We start from the raw sequence: 13,430 nt of genomic DNA, 5'->3' as shown, positions 1-13,430 counted from the left end.
TCTTTTTTTTTTTTTTTTAATATTTGGAAAAAAGTTCCATCAAGTATTTATTTTATTTTTTTTTTAAAAAGTATTTATATAACTAAGAAAGAAAGATGAGACCAATACACTTGTAAATATAATTAAAGGAATATCGTAAAATGCAAAAAATAAGAAAGGAGTGCTGAGAAATGATCTGGAACCCCAGATAAATTAATTTTCTTCTTCTGATTTCCAGTGGGGATTATAAATTATAATTTCAAGTTCATATTCCATGAATGGAAATATAAAAATAGAGTCATCTATTCTGTTCCTACCTACTCCTACACAGATTACTTAATCTGGTTTTATAGAGAGGAATGCAACGGTGGGAAGCTGTTCTATGAAACAGAAACCTGCACTTGAGAAAGGCTCCAACTCCGATAGAGTAAACCATATATTAACATTAATTTTCTTTTTGAAATTTCTGATGACTTCCCTCATTGGCAAGATTCCCACGATTTCTCTTCCATGATCTGTGAAAAACACGGAATGTTAATTTGATTGCAAAGCTGAAACTGCTGAATATTTATGAATGAAAATAGCCTCGACATGTGCAGATTCTCAATCAACCATTTTTTTAAAACCCCTATTTAGGGGTTTTTTTTTTGCTTCTTGACTAAATTTATTGTTTATTGCCTACATTTATTGCCTGCTTCCAGTAAAGCCAACAATTGCTGCTTTACAAGCAGACTCAACACCTGCCCCAGACTTTTGGCGCTGTACCCAAGCGTGTGACAGTGAACAGGTTATGGGAAGACTCAGTTTAACAACATACATTTATGTTTCTCTCCTGTCTTTCTGATTCCTCTCTCTGGCTCATGTTCATTTCATTCATGGCATTTTTGTTCCACCATTTATGTTCAATACTTGTCTAGTACGGGCAGATGTAAGCTTGTGACTTCTATCAAACAAATAGATACTTATCCACTGAGAAGATTTCCTTCCTTCCTTCCTTCCTTCCTTCCTTCCTTCCTTCCTTCCTTCCTTCCTTCCTTCCTTCCTTCCTTCCTTCCCTCCCTCCCTCCCTCCCTCCCTCCCTCCCTCCCAGCTGAAACCATTGTCCCTCTTTTACTGACACATATTTTTTTCTCATCAAGTAAGGGCAGGAGTTTATTTTCATATAATTTGGATTGAAAAATAATATATTGTCAGTAACAATATAATAAATGTAGAAAATACTTCATATTTCTATTTTGGATGTTGTGGTAAGTATCTGTTTCTTTATCAGCAGCTACTTGATTACATATCTTACTTAACAGGGTTTTGCTCTTTCTTTTACATGCTCCTACATTGGCATCCGAGCATCCTATAATAGGCATCTTTCTCTGGAAGCAGGCAGAAGAGTATTTGTGTTTCATCCATAGTGGGAAAAGCATCTTTGACTTGCAGGACCGATTTCTTCAAGAGAGGCTTTGTAGTCTCCTCTTTTGAAGTACCTTAAAACCCTCTTTTGCAGAAGTATATTTATTATTTCATAGACCCAATCAACAAGTTCTTGATATAATTAGGCAGTATGCCAATCATATACTGAGTATGTATATTTTAGAAAAGCATATGTTTCCTAGTTTTTGAATGAAGACTTATCCTAGATACTTAAAGTGTGCAATTGCAAAACCATGTTTAATTTTATTTCCAAGCTACTTGTTTATCTTCTCCTCCAGAAACTAATTAGTGTTTTCCTTCAACTAGATGTCAGATGCACATTTTCTCTGCAAGTGTTTTTTTTTAAAAAAACAAGTTCTTAATATCTGGTGTTCTAGTCAGTATATGAATGCCAAAACAGAAACACAGTTCTTGCCTAACATTTAGCTCTTTGTCTTAAAGATGACTTGTCTACTGTGTGAAGTTTTTGTGAGGTTTTAGTTATAGGGTCTTAACTAGGGAGAGTAATTGATGCCAATCCAGTCAGTTTATGGTAAAAGAACAACACTGGAGGAAAGAGGTGAGAGACTTCTGGGAGCAGAAGATCAGAGAATAGTCCCAGTTCAGAAGATTGAATATAGATCTAAGAAGATAAGTTATTGTGGGTTGGATCAGTGGATAAATCAGTCTAAAGCAGGAGATTCTGTTGTCTCAGATTGAACTGTGTTTTATAATTCCACCACCTAAAACAAATTGCTGTATAAATCTATGTTTTCAATTTAAGCAATTGGTTGACCTAATCTGGCACAGTACAAATTGTTTCTGTGATGCATTTTTTTTTAAAAGGGAAAACACTTATTACACATGCTTTCATATCAGTTGTGGAAAGCTTTGCAAATTCAAACTGTGTAAATAAGATATTCAACTATGAGCTATACTACTTTGCACTGCCAGTATAACCCTTTTTTTCTTACCTTAAATGTGGCTTATTTAACTTTTCATTTGTGTAAAGTTGAATTTATATAAATCAGGTCTCATACAATCTGGGGAGCATCTATATTTATTAAATAAAGCTATGTTTTAGTGTACACACCACTGACTTTCAGAAAACAATAAATCTTTTGAGAAGAATATTTGTCTGTTTTATTTATCTGCCTATTATATCATTTATAAATTTTCCTTCAACATTTTGAGTTTTACTTTGGTTTTTACTTTCCTATTTTTATTCAGCAGTGCTGTGACCTAGGATATCATGCCAGCCTTGGTAGGGCACTTCGGACATTCCTATCAGCAGAACTGAATCTAGAACAATCAAAGCACGAAGGCCTGGATGCCATTGAGAATGCCGTTGAAAATCTAGATGCCAACAGTGACAAGCAACGTCTGATGGAAATGTGTAACAGTGTCTTCTGCCCACCCATGAAGTTTGAGTTTCAGCCCCACATGGGTGACATGGTTAGTTCCCCCCTTCCCTTCTCTGTGGATATATTTTCATTGCAATCTTCACTCCAGACATAATTAAAAAGTCTATATAGGAAACAGAAAAAAGGACTCTTAGAGCAATTTGAACAATCTTTTAGTACTGAATGCATGCTATAAGCCCAATTAACTAGCTGTGCTCACCGTGATGCAGTTTTGTTCCAGTTTTTAAACAAACACCTATTCCATATTCACTGGGGACATTTCTGTATATATACAGGTTGCCCTTGGTTAACAACAATTCTGTTCTGTTCCGTTCCATTCCATTCCATTCCGTTCTGTTCTATTCTAAAGCCTCTGTAAGGGAAGGGATTCCCTTTTCTTGAACCCACACTTATTTCCCCTCTGTCCTCTACCCTTTTGGTTTATTCCAATGTGTGAGCCTAACCATTGTATAAGGTAAACTGTGGTTTATGACTGTATTTGTGAACATCCAGGCAATTGTTTATTGAATTTTATTTAAAAAATAATTTGTTCTTTGGTTTGTTTCATAATCCTATGACCTAGTGCAGGTATCTCATCCATACCTGATTATGAGTTTTAACAGAAGTGAAGAACTAGAAGTAAGTCTCTGGAAAGTTTCAAAATTACCTATTCTTTTCTAGGTATTCCAGCTGTGTGCCCAGCAACCAGTGCAGAGTGAGTTGGTACAAAGATGTCAGCAGCTGCAGTCTAGGCTATCCACTCTGAAGATTGAAAATGAAGAGGTAAGAACCCAAACTCCACACCTCTGATAAGAATTTCCCTCTTTTCATTGATACATTTCTATATTCACATTTTTTCATGGCATTTAGCCCAAAGCCTGATAACATACATACATATAATACCCATTCTGGGTTGGACATCAGTATACCAACATCCACAGTGGTGTGCAGGGTAAGATCTCTATTAACCTGTTTCATTCAGTCTCTTCCTGTTTTCTGTGGGCTGACACCAGTGACTGGAAGCAGGAGATTGTCAGTGCTTCTCTGAGGGTAGGCATATGTCACCTGCCCTAAAGATGATGTATGGAAATCACTTTTTTAAAAAAAATTGCTCTAAATCTAGAAATCATGTCCTAGAAATAGGATGAGATCACTCTCATGGCATACAGGTTACATAATTAGATTTGTTTTTTCTCCACATCTCTACAAATGGTCTTTATATTGCGACAGTATCTAATATATGATTGGTTATGCTTCAGCCTCACTTTTTATATATTTTTTCTTCTTCACTTTCTATGTCAGGTTAAAAAAACAATGGAAGCCACACTACAGACTATTCAGGATATTGTCACTATTGAAGATTTTGATGTATCCGATTGCTTCCAGTACAGCAATTCTATGGAGTCTGTAAAATCAACAGTTTCTGAAACCTTCATGAGCAAGCCAAGCATTGCCAAGAGACGGGCCAATCAACAGGAGACTGAACAGTTCTACTTCACAGTAAGAGCCTTGAATTTTCATCTTCTTTCATGTGTTAAAACAATAATATTTTAAAGATAGAATTTATTCAGAGTTCAGTCCAATACATTTTGCTGGCGAGAAAAAAATCTAAAGCTGGTGTTACTGAACTTTCCAACTAATTTTGCTAAAATCAGTATATTCATAGATTATTTTGATACATATTTTAAAAACAGTAACAAGAGTTGGAAGGGACCTTGGAGGTCATCTAGTCCAACTCCCTGCTCACACAGGAGACCTGTACTAGGCACTCTTAAACCTTTACTGAAAACTGGTAAAATTCCATGCCTAATTTAAATAGTACAACAGAGCAAATGAAAGCAATCATCAGCAGACTTCTAGAAAAAGAATTGCATGTGCAGCCGAATATAATGGAAACTTTCCTTCTTAATTCTGTTCTTAAAGTTCTGATGATTGGATGTTCATGAAAGAAAATGTAAGTCTATTTATCATATTCCACTGGAATTGTCTGCATTCAAGGACAAGGTTTCCACAAGCCCAAAACTGAGGACCTGCAGGGGAGGCTTTGCTGGGCCCATCTTCTAAGACAATTTGGATTCAGGCAGCCAAATATTAACTAAATCCCTGAGAATGCTGATGTCTCAAGATTCAGAGAGAGGCAGAAGTGTTCTGTTGCTAGGAAGGGATCCTTGGAAATAATTGATTAATTAACAGCCAACTTTTAAGCAGCAGCTGGTGTTAACGTTGAAACTCTGGAGGTAACCTTAGGAAAACCTTCATTTGAGAACAGAGTGTGATTAGAATACTGTCAGTATCAATCTTGTCATTCTGCTTATTCATTCCGGATACACACAGCTTGTAATCCTTGATAAGTTTCATTTCTTGTATACATTTCATTCAGTCAGCAAGACAGAAACTGACACTTCCTCAGTTGTTGCCTCTGTGATGTGGCCTGTGGCCTGTTGTTTGGCCTTGCTTCTTCTCCCTTTTCTCCAAACAGCTAACTGGTGGAATGTGGCCCCATGTGAATTGGCACATATGTAAAGAAGCTTTGCTTCATTGCTTTTTTGCTGCATGTTTTAAAATGAATATTGCTAAGTTCCTCTTAAAGGGATCATGGGACTTTTCAAAAGTGTTGTATGCTCTGCCAATTACTTAAGTAGATAAAGTGGTTTATCCTGGATTTGGTTTAGTAATAGATTGATTGCAGAGTACATCGTTCTTTTAGATAAGAAATAAAAATGCTTCAGAGGCCTTATTAAATTAAAAGGTTTGAATGAAAGGTGACTGTAACCCCCTCCCAAAAAAGCTGGGTGAGGGGATTGATTCAATTAACAAGCAGTTGAGGTCTCCTGAGTGTCAGTGGTTATTTAATTGAGCTTCCGTGTTGTTGTTTTTAGGAAAAACTCAACCCTTTTCAAATGAACAAATATGAATTTTATCAGTGCATTTTTTTTCTTCACATTGTGTAAATAATCTTGCTCTCAGCCAATGGCAGTAGCATTAAGCTTCTGCCTCTAGGAAATAGATGGGTCATTAGTAATGTCACATTCATATATCCAGGATAAATAAACTTGATTGATCTTCCAAATGAAGAGCGTACAGATATCCTTAATATGAATTTCAGGCTTTAGTTAAAAGTATCATATGATTTGTGCAACCTGAAAATAGTTGTGACTGAGCATTAATGGTGGAAGAAAATAAATGCAAGGGAGCAAGAACACAAATGATTGCATTACTATGCATTTTAATATGATAATACTTTTGTGAGCAAGGTAAAAAAAACATTCTGCCTAGGTTTGCAGAGTTCCTAGGTGGGTTTTATGTTAGATCTGAAGAAGAAAGGTACTGCGTTATTATATAAGCCTGTTCTGTCAGCTCATCAGATTAGCTGATCTGGCCCATTATCATTTTTTCTATACTTTGGAGAATCTGTCAGAATTAGAGGGCTTAGAATGCTTTTAGTAAGCATTTCAAAAAGTCCTTTAAAGCTTGGAATCACCTTTATTGAATGACAGATCATGAACAAACAGGACTCCTTGGGGCAATAGATCTATTGGGATGATTCACCCCAGAGCCTAATGGATCCTGAGGTTTTCTAGAGGGCACTTTGGGTAGTACACAATTATTGTGGGGGCAACCAGTGATCTTTTTCTCACGGGCTACTTTCTACTCAAGAATATCAGCTGGATCATTGGTCCTCCAAGCAAATACAAGAAATGAAGTAAAATTGTAGCGAGATGGGTGGCAAACAAATTTAATTTTTTTATATTAATAAATAAAATACAATATTGAAAAACCATAAACAAACACATCCAAGCACTGATGCATGTTTGAGTTTCAGCTTACATGATAGCGATAAAATATCAACATATGTATAGTTCTCTGCTCTTTTGGATTCCTGCCTGATGATTTGAGGACAGATGTGGAAGACAAGACACCTACAGACAGCTGTGAAGCTTTTGCAGGTTTCTTTACAGATAAAGACACTAATACTTGCTCTGGATTAGATGTCATTTGATAGAACCATGCCAGGAGACAAGAGCAACATCTTCTGATATCACCTAATATTTTGAGCTCGTGGAATCTGAGGATAGTAATCAAATCCTGTATAGTATAAACTTTGCAAGAGGCGCGGTGGCTCAGCAGCTTAAAAATGCTGGATGTGTCAGCCAGAGGGCTCTCTGCATTCCAGCAGCTCAAGCCCTAGCACTGCGTGATAGAGTGAGCTCCCGTCACTTGCCTCAGCTTCTGCCAACCAAGCAGTTTGAAAGTATTCAGATGCAAGAAAATAAAAAGTTATTACTTTGATGGGAGTAATGGTGGAAGCATCCAACCAACTGATGCCAGACCAGTCCGAATCCGAAGCAAAAAACGGTGGAGAAAAATTCCAGATGACTCTGACACTCCCACAGAACACCATTAATTGTTTGCCCCTTGGATAGCACGTGAGCATGAATTGAATGAACTAGCAATCTTAGTCAACCGAACATCTACCCTGTAATAACATTATAGACTCCTAGCTTTCATGTACCAATGCTATAGGCTAAATAAATAATTATTAACTCAGGTCTGGACTCATGTTCAGCCTGGCACTTTTGAGTGGCTGAATTAATTACTGTCTGAGAGGTGGAATGCCACCATTCTTGAAAGAGATGCTGGTATGCCTTCTGTTTAGTTGTCTCTAGGGCTTCCACCTAATTGTCAGGTACTCCTTTTGGGGAAGATTAGTTGAGGAATTATATATAGAGGAACACAGAGAGACTAAAAATACCCGAGTCCTCTGAAACAGGATTGCTCATTCTGGTGAACTTGATCAGGTTCTGGACTGGGAAAACGTGTCTCTCCTGTTCCTGTTAGGTGAACCATCTGGGGTTAGAGGCAGATTTTATGGTGAGCCTACTTTTATCTGAGTTCTAGTCTGTAGTCACAGGGGAAATGTTCCACCATGGAGAATTACGGGGCTCAGTTCTCTTTCTGATGTTATTTAATATCTATATGAACTAAGTCTCTAAGAAAGGTAATCTGTTATTTTGGGATAAGGTATCATCAGTATGTTCATGATACTCAGCTGTATATCATAACCCCCAGCCAGACCATAGATGCTGTGGAGGTTTTGAATTGGTGTCAGGAGTTCACAGGGAACAAAGAAAGCTCAGACTAAATTCCTGCACTGTGGAGCTGCTGTTCATTCATATATATCTTCACCCCTTGGAACATTGTTTTTCGTTGACATTCTGGATAGGGTCACTCTGCAAAAACTGTATATGGAGTTGCCTTGAAGATTATGACTGGTGCAGAGTATGGTGGTTACCATACTATTTTGGGAGTATGGGAGCTGAGGTGGTTACCATATTACCATATTATTTTTGATAATGTATTGTGCATATTGTCTAGATTTAATAGATCAGGGCATTATAAGCAAGTTTAATAAATATACTGAAGTATAGCATATGCCATCTTGGAAATACATACCTTCTTAATTTGGTTTGCACTAATGTTTCTGGTAATGAGTCTATATTGTGGATTCCAAGTTTAAAATATAATCCAAAACAGATGTACTTACGACTTAACGTTTCTGAAGCCGGCAGGATTTATTTCTAGATGTATGAGATTGGGATCTGTTTTAAGATGCAGCTGCAGCAATTTTTTTCCAATGTGTGACTTGGATCTGTTCATGCAATCAGCATTATATCTTGAATATTGATTATGAGGCAGATAATTACAGTTATGGGTGTTGTTGGATTTTAAGAGACCTTTTAAAAACTGTACTGTATAATCTGAACTGTATAATGTAAAGATATATTAATAGCAGTAAACTTGCCAATTGAAGTAGCATAAAATATATATTTATAAATGAACCTGAAATGGCCAGGCAGTTCTTTGAAACTGCATAATGTAAACAACTTCTGCTTTTAAGTATAAGGGACAAAGAAGAATATTTCTTTCTTCATACTTTAATAACAACTATTCCAAATGGCACCAAAAACCCATATTGGAGGGAAAAAACATTATGTATGTATGTATGTATGTATGTATGTATGTATGTATGTATTTATTTATGCAATTTATGCAATTTATGCAATTTATATGCTGCCCTTCTCCCGAAGGACTCAGGGCGGTTTACAAGAAGGAAGAAAAAAAATTACATAAACAACAAATCAATTTAAAATTAATTTAAATTAATTTAAAAAAATTATTAAAAATTATTTAAAAAATCACCCCTACGGATTCAGCCCATTTGGTGAAAAAGCCACGTCTTCAATTCGCGGCGGAAGGAGAGGAGGTCAGGGGCTGTCCTGAGGCCGGTGGGCAGCCCATTCCAGAGGGCCGGCCCTCCCATAGAGAACGCTCTCCCCCTGGGGGCCGCCAGCCAACATTGTCTGGCTGACGGCACCCTGAGGAGGCTCGCTCTGTGAGAGCGCACCGGACGATGGGAGGATGGCAGGAGATGATCTTACAGATACCCTGGGCCTAAGCCATTCTCCTTATTGGAGAATCTCTTGAGAAAAAGAGAACTTTTTATTTATTTAATAGGCTTTTGAAGAAGAAAAATATTTTATTTTATGAGGACAAGCTAAAGTGACTTAAATTTGATAAACTAATTGGAGTTAGGATGGATTTTTTGTTGATTTGACATATCTAATTAAAAGGAAGTTCCTGTAGGACAGGGCTGTCAAACTCACGGCCCTTGGGCAGGATGTATCACACGCTGGCCACGCCCCCACCCTATTTAGCAAAGGGGGGGGAAGTCCCGATACATCACGTGACGACTTGAGTTTGACAGACCTGCTGTAGGAGAAGTAGAGGCGGATGGAGTCAAGAAAGGAATCATCCTGGAGCTGTTATATTCCCACAAGCAACTGAAGTCCAGCCCTTCTTGCACTCTGTTAACTCTTACCTGCTGCCAATTTAGTGCTGGCCATTAATTGACTAGACTTTTGTGGATAGACATGAGAAATAAATCAGTTTAACTGGAATTTAACCTGTGGTCCTGATTCTTCATGTTTGATATTCCCAATGCATTATTTTGTGCTTATAAAGTGGCTTTGAAAATTGTTTCTATATCAACCCCCCCCCCCCCGTGTGCCATCTATCTATCATCTATCTATATCATTTATCTATAATTTTGACTGATTCTTATAGTTTGCAAAATATTATTGAAAGTGAATTTGAAAGTATGTATGTTAAAAGGAAGTTTAAAAAGTTGCAGGAGAGTTAATTGATTTAAATTATAAAGATGAAAATTTTAAAGAAATGTTTAGAGTCTTAAAATGAATATAAAAGAGTTTTCCCTTTAAGGTTAAAGAATTTGAAAGCATATAATGATTTTTTGTTAATCATTTTGTTAAGATAACTTAGATTAGTCCGGCTTCAGGCCTGGGTACAGCACGGAGACGGCATTGGTCGCATTGGTGGATGATCTCTGGAGGGCTCGGGACAGGGGTTGTTCCTCTGTTCTGGTCCTGTTAGACCTCTCAGCGGCTTTTGATACCATCGACCATGGTATCATGCTGCGCTGGCTGGAGGGACTGGGGGTGGGAGGCACCGTGTTGCGGTGGTTCTCCTCCTATCTCTCTGACCGGTCGCAGTCTGTGTTGGCAGGGGGGCAGAGGTCGACCTCGAGGCGCCTTGCTTGCGGGGTGCCGCAAGGGTCGGTCCTCTCGCCGCTCCTGTTCAACATTTATGTGAAGCCGCTGGGTGAGATCATCCGTGGTTTTGGGGTGCGATGCCATCTGTACGCTGATGACACTCAGCTGTACATTTCCACCCCAGACCACCCCAATGATGCCCTCGAAGTGATGTCCCAGTGTCTGGAGGCCGTGCGGGTCTGGATGGGGAGGAACAGGCTTCGTCTCAACTTTTCCAAGACCGAGTGGCTGTGGATGCCGGCGTCCCGGTATAGCCAGCTGGTGCCATCGCTGGCTATTGGGGGCGAGTCACTGACCCCCACAGAGGGGGCTCGCAACTTGGGCGTCCTCCTGGACACACGGCTGTCTTTAGAAGAGCATATGACGGCCGTGGCCAGGGGGGCTTTTTATCAGGTTCGCCTGATACGCCAGTTGCGCCCCTTTCTGGATCGGGACTCCTTGTGCACAGTCACTCATGCCTTGGTTACGTCACGCCTGGACTACTGTAACGCTCTCTACATGGGGCTCCCCCTGAGGAGCACCCGGAGGCTCCAGCTGGTGCAGAATGCGGCCGCGCGGGTGATTATGGGAGCGACGTGGCGCTCCCACGTAACACCTCTCCTGCGCGAGCTGCATTGGCTCCCGGTGGTCTTCCGGGTGCGCTTTAAGGTGTTGGTTCTCATCTTTAAAGCGCTCCATGGCTTAGGGCCAGGGTATTTGCGAGACCGCCTGCTGCTACCGATAACCTCCCACCGGCCAATACGCTCTCACAGAGAGGGCCTCCTCGGGGTGCCGTCGGTCAGGCAATGTCAGCTGGCGGCCCCCAGGGGGCGAGCCTTCTCTGTGGGGGCACCCGCCCTGTGGAATGAGCTGCCTCCTGGAATACGATTGATCCCGGACCTCCGGACCTTCCGTAAAGCCCTGAAGACGTTTTTATTTCATCAAGCCGGCCTAGCCTAAATGGTTTTTAATTGGGATTTTAAATTTTATGGATTTGGGGTTTTAAATTTGGGTAGCCAATGATTTAATTCTTTTAATTATCTTAACTTTTGCATTTGTATGTTTTTTAATTTTGGCTGTTCACCGCCCTGAGTCCCTTCTGGGAGAAGGGCGGTATACAAATTAAATTAATAAATAAAATAAATTAATTAATTAATAAGTGTAAATAAAAATATCTATCACTTCCCACAAGAGAGGGAAAAAATGGATTTTTGAATGATATAAACTGTTTTAAACAGATACTATTTGGTCTTGTTTCTGTTGGAATATTGCTTCTGGTTCTTATACTTGAAATAGAAAAAAAGTGAAATTCAGAATTTAATTTGAAGTTTAATAATTGTGTAGTTATAGAATTGGTGTGTAATAATTATAGGTACTGTAAAAAATGAGGTCATAATTATATTATTGTTTTACCATGTTGGGAAGAGTCTGAAGTCAACCCCTTTTTTCCTCTCTCTTTCATTTTTCATCCTGCATAGTCCCTTTATTTAATCTGCATTTTCATTATATTTTATGCTATAAACCTTAATAAATGTTTTTTTTAAAAAAACAAACAAACAGTGGGCCCCAAACCTTTATTCAATATTCTTACAGAACAGTGGAGAAAATAAAATGAAATAAATGGAGAATCTTTTAAAGCATTTGAAATAACTAATACATTAATTAACACAATTAATTTATTTTGTTAGTCTTCATGAGAGCCAGAAGATTCATGGAACCATTTGTAACCATGATTGTAATCAGTGTCGTGCTGCTTTTTATCAGCATGCAATTATCTCTTCCTTTTTTTACTCACTGACAAGAGTGCAGCTTTGTGATACTCCCATTCCATTCTGGAAATATCTCTGCTGAAGCAGAATACCTGCTTTAGTGTTCATGTTGCTTTTTTTTTTTTTTAAAGAAAAGGAAGTGGCTTTCTTGATTCCAGAAATATATGTTATGTATACATGTTTGCAGACCAAAGTGAGAGGAATATGGGACATATGGCAGTATTTCCATTTAGTTTTAAAATCCCAGCAGGAAGACCTACATTGGTTTACACATTAACCTTTTATTTATTCTTCCTGACAGCTGCTTCCTACAAGTGAATACTAAAGTAGGGGAATGATATTCATAGCTCTGCAGCTATAGAGGAAGGCCACTGCAAGATTCCCATTGTATAGGACAGGGGTCTCCAACCTTGGCAACTTTAAGCTTGGCAGACTTCAACACCCAAAATTCCCCAGCCAGCAAAGTTGGATTACAGCTCTTAGATGGTCCCCCTACTTCAATTCCCAAGCAAGCTCAACAAAGTTAATTAAGAAGAAGTAGAGAAATACGAGAGTCATCTACTAACCAAGAATCCCATCCTGTATATATGCTAGACTCAAGGTTTAAGCCATGTCTCTCTTTTCCCTATCTTTTTGAGGCAATGGCCATTTGGCTACTTGTTTTTCAGCTTAAAGATTTTTGCTATTTGTCCCTAGTTTACAAAATGTTTTTTGGGGGTATGGGAATTTTGCCACAGTAGTCAATCCTTGTATCACCGTCTCCGTCTTCTCTTCTTTTGGACCTGAACATGCCTTCCCCTCAATCCAGTTGGGAAAGATTAAAAGGTATTGTGTCTGTCCTTCCATTGTTTCAGCTGACAAATCTCTCTCCACCTCTTATTTAGCTGGAGTTGGAAAATATTCCCTTCTTTTTCTGCTTCTTCAACCTCTTCCTCATTTTCAGTGGAGATTTCAGGAAGGGAGAGGATTTCCATTTTTTTTTTTAGTGGAAAACTCTCACAATTGTTTTTACCTTTTTATCAGCTGTTCTTCTATTCCAGAACATTCCCATCCCCAAACTCCCTAACATCAGAATCAATTTTACTGATAGATATTGAAGCTGGAACACTTCAGTAATATTCATGCTTGTCCTTCACGGAAATAAGTTTGTAAGTTCTGACATCTAATTTAGTAATCGGTAGACAATTATGGGAGTTGAGAAGTCCACACATCTTAAAGTTGCCAAGAATGGATCATGGAGCAAGTGGAGACAGACCTCTCTAAAA

The 13,430-nt window shown here is 38.7% G+C and overlaps 1 protein-coding gene and 1 long non-coding RNA gene across 8 annotated transcripts in view; one reads left to right on the top strand and one right to left on the bottom strand.

Annotated features, from left to right (window-relative positions):
- Nucleotides 1–13,430, top strand: part of SRGAP2 (SLIT-ROBO Rho GTPase activating protein 2) — a 202,974-nt gene that overhangs the window by 140,883 nt on the left and 48,661 nt on the right. For 4 of the 7 annotated variants that reach the window (XM_034414388.3, XM_034414386.3, XM_034414392.3 and 1 more), the window contains 3 exons: nucleotides 2,614–2,838; nucleotides 3,468–3,569; nucleotides 4,089–4,286. In XM_034414388.3, the coding sequence (XP_034270279.2) occupies nucleotides 2,614–2,838; nucleotides 3,468–3,569; nucleotides 4,089–4,286 (525 nt within the window). The remainder of the gene's footprint in view (nucleotides 1–2,613; nucleotides 2,839–3,467; nucleotides 3,570–4,088; nucleotides 4,287–13,430) is intronic. The other 3 variants (XM_034414389.3, XM_034414387.3, XM_087889395.1) reach the window with 1 other exon arrangement.
- On the bottom strand, nucleotides 2,503–3,072 carry LOC148114568 (uncharacterized). Its single transcript, XR_015733039.1, has 2 exons — nucleotides 3,007–3,072; nucleotides 2,503–2,910 (listed from the first exon to the last, which is right to left on the bottom strand). It is a non-coding gene; the product is annotated as an uncharacterized LOC148114568 (long non-coding RNA).

The sequence above is a fragment of the Pantherophis guttatus genome, chromosome 3 (assembly GCF_059756535.1).
Source record: "Pantherophis guttatus breed Tessera chromosome 3, ASM5975653v1, whole genome shotgun sequence".
Lineage (NCBI taxonomy): Eukaryota > Metazoa > Chordata > Lepidosauria > Squamata > Colubridae > Pantherophis > Pantherophis guttatus.
This window is presented reverse-complemented; position numbering and strand designations above follow the sequence as displayed.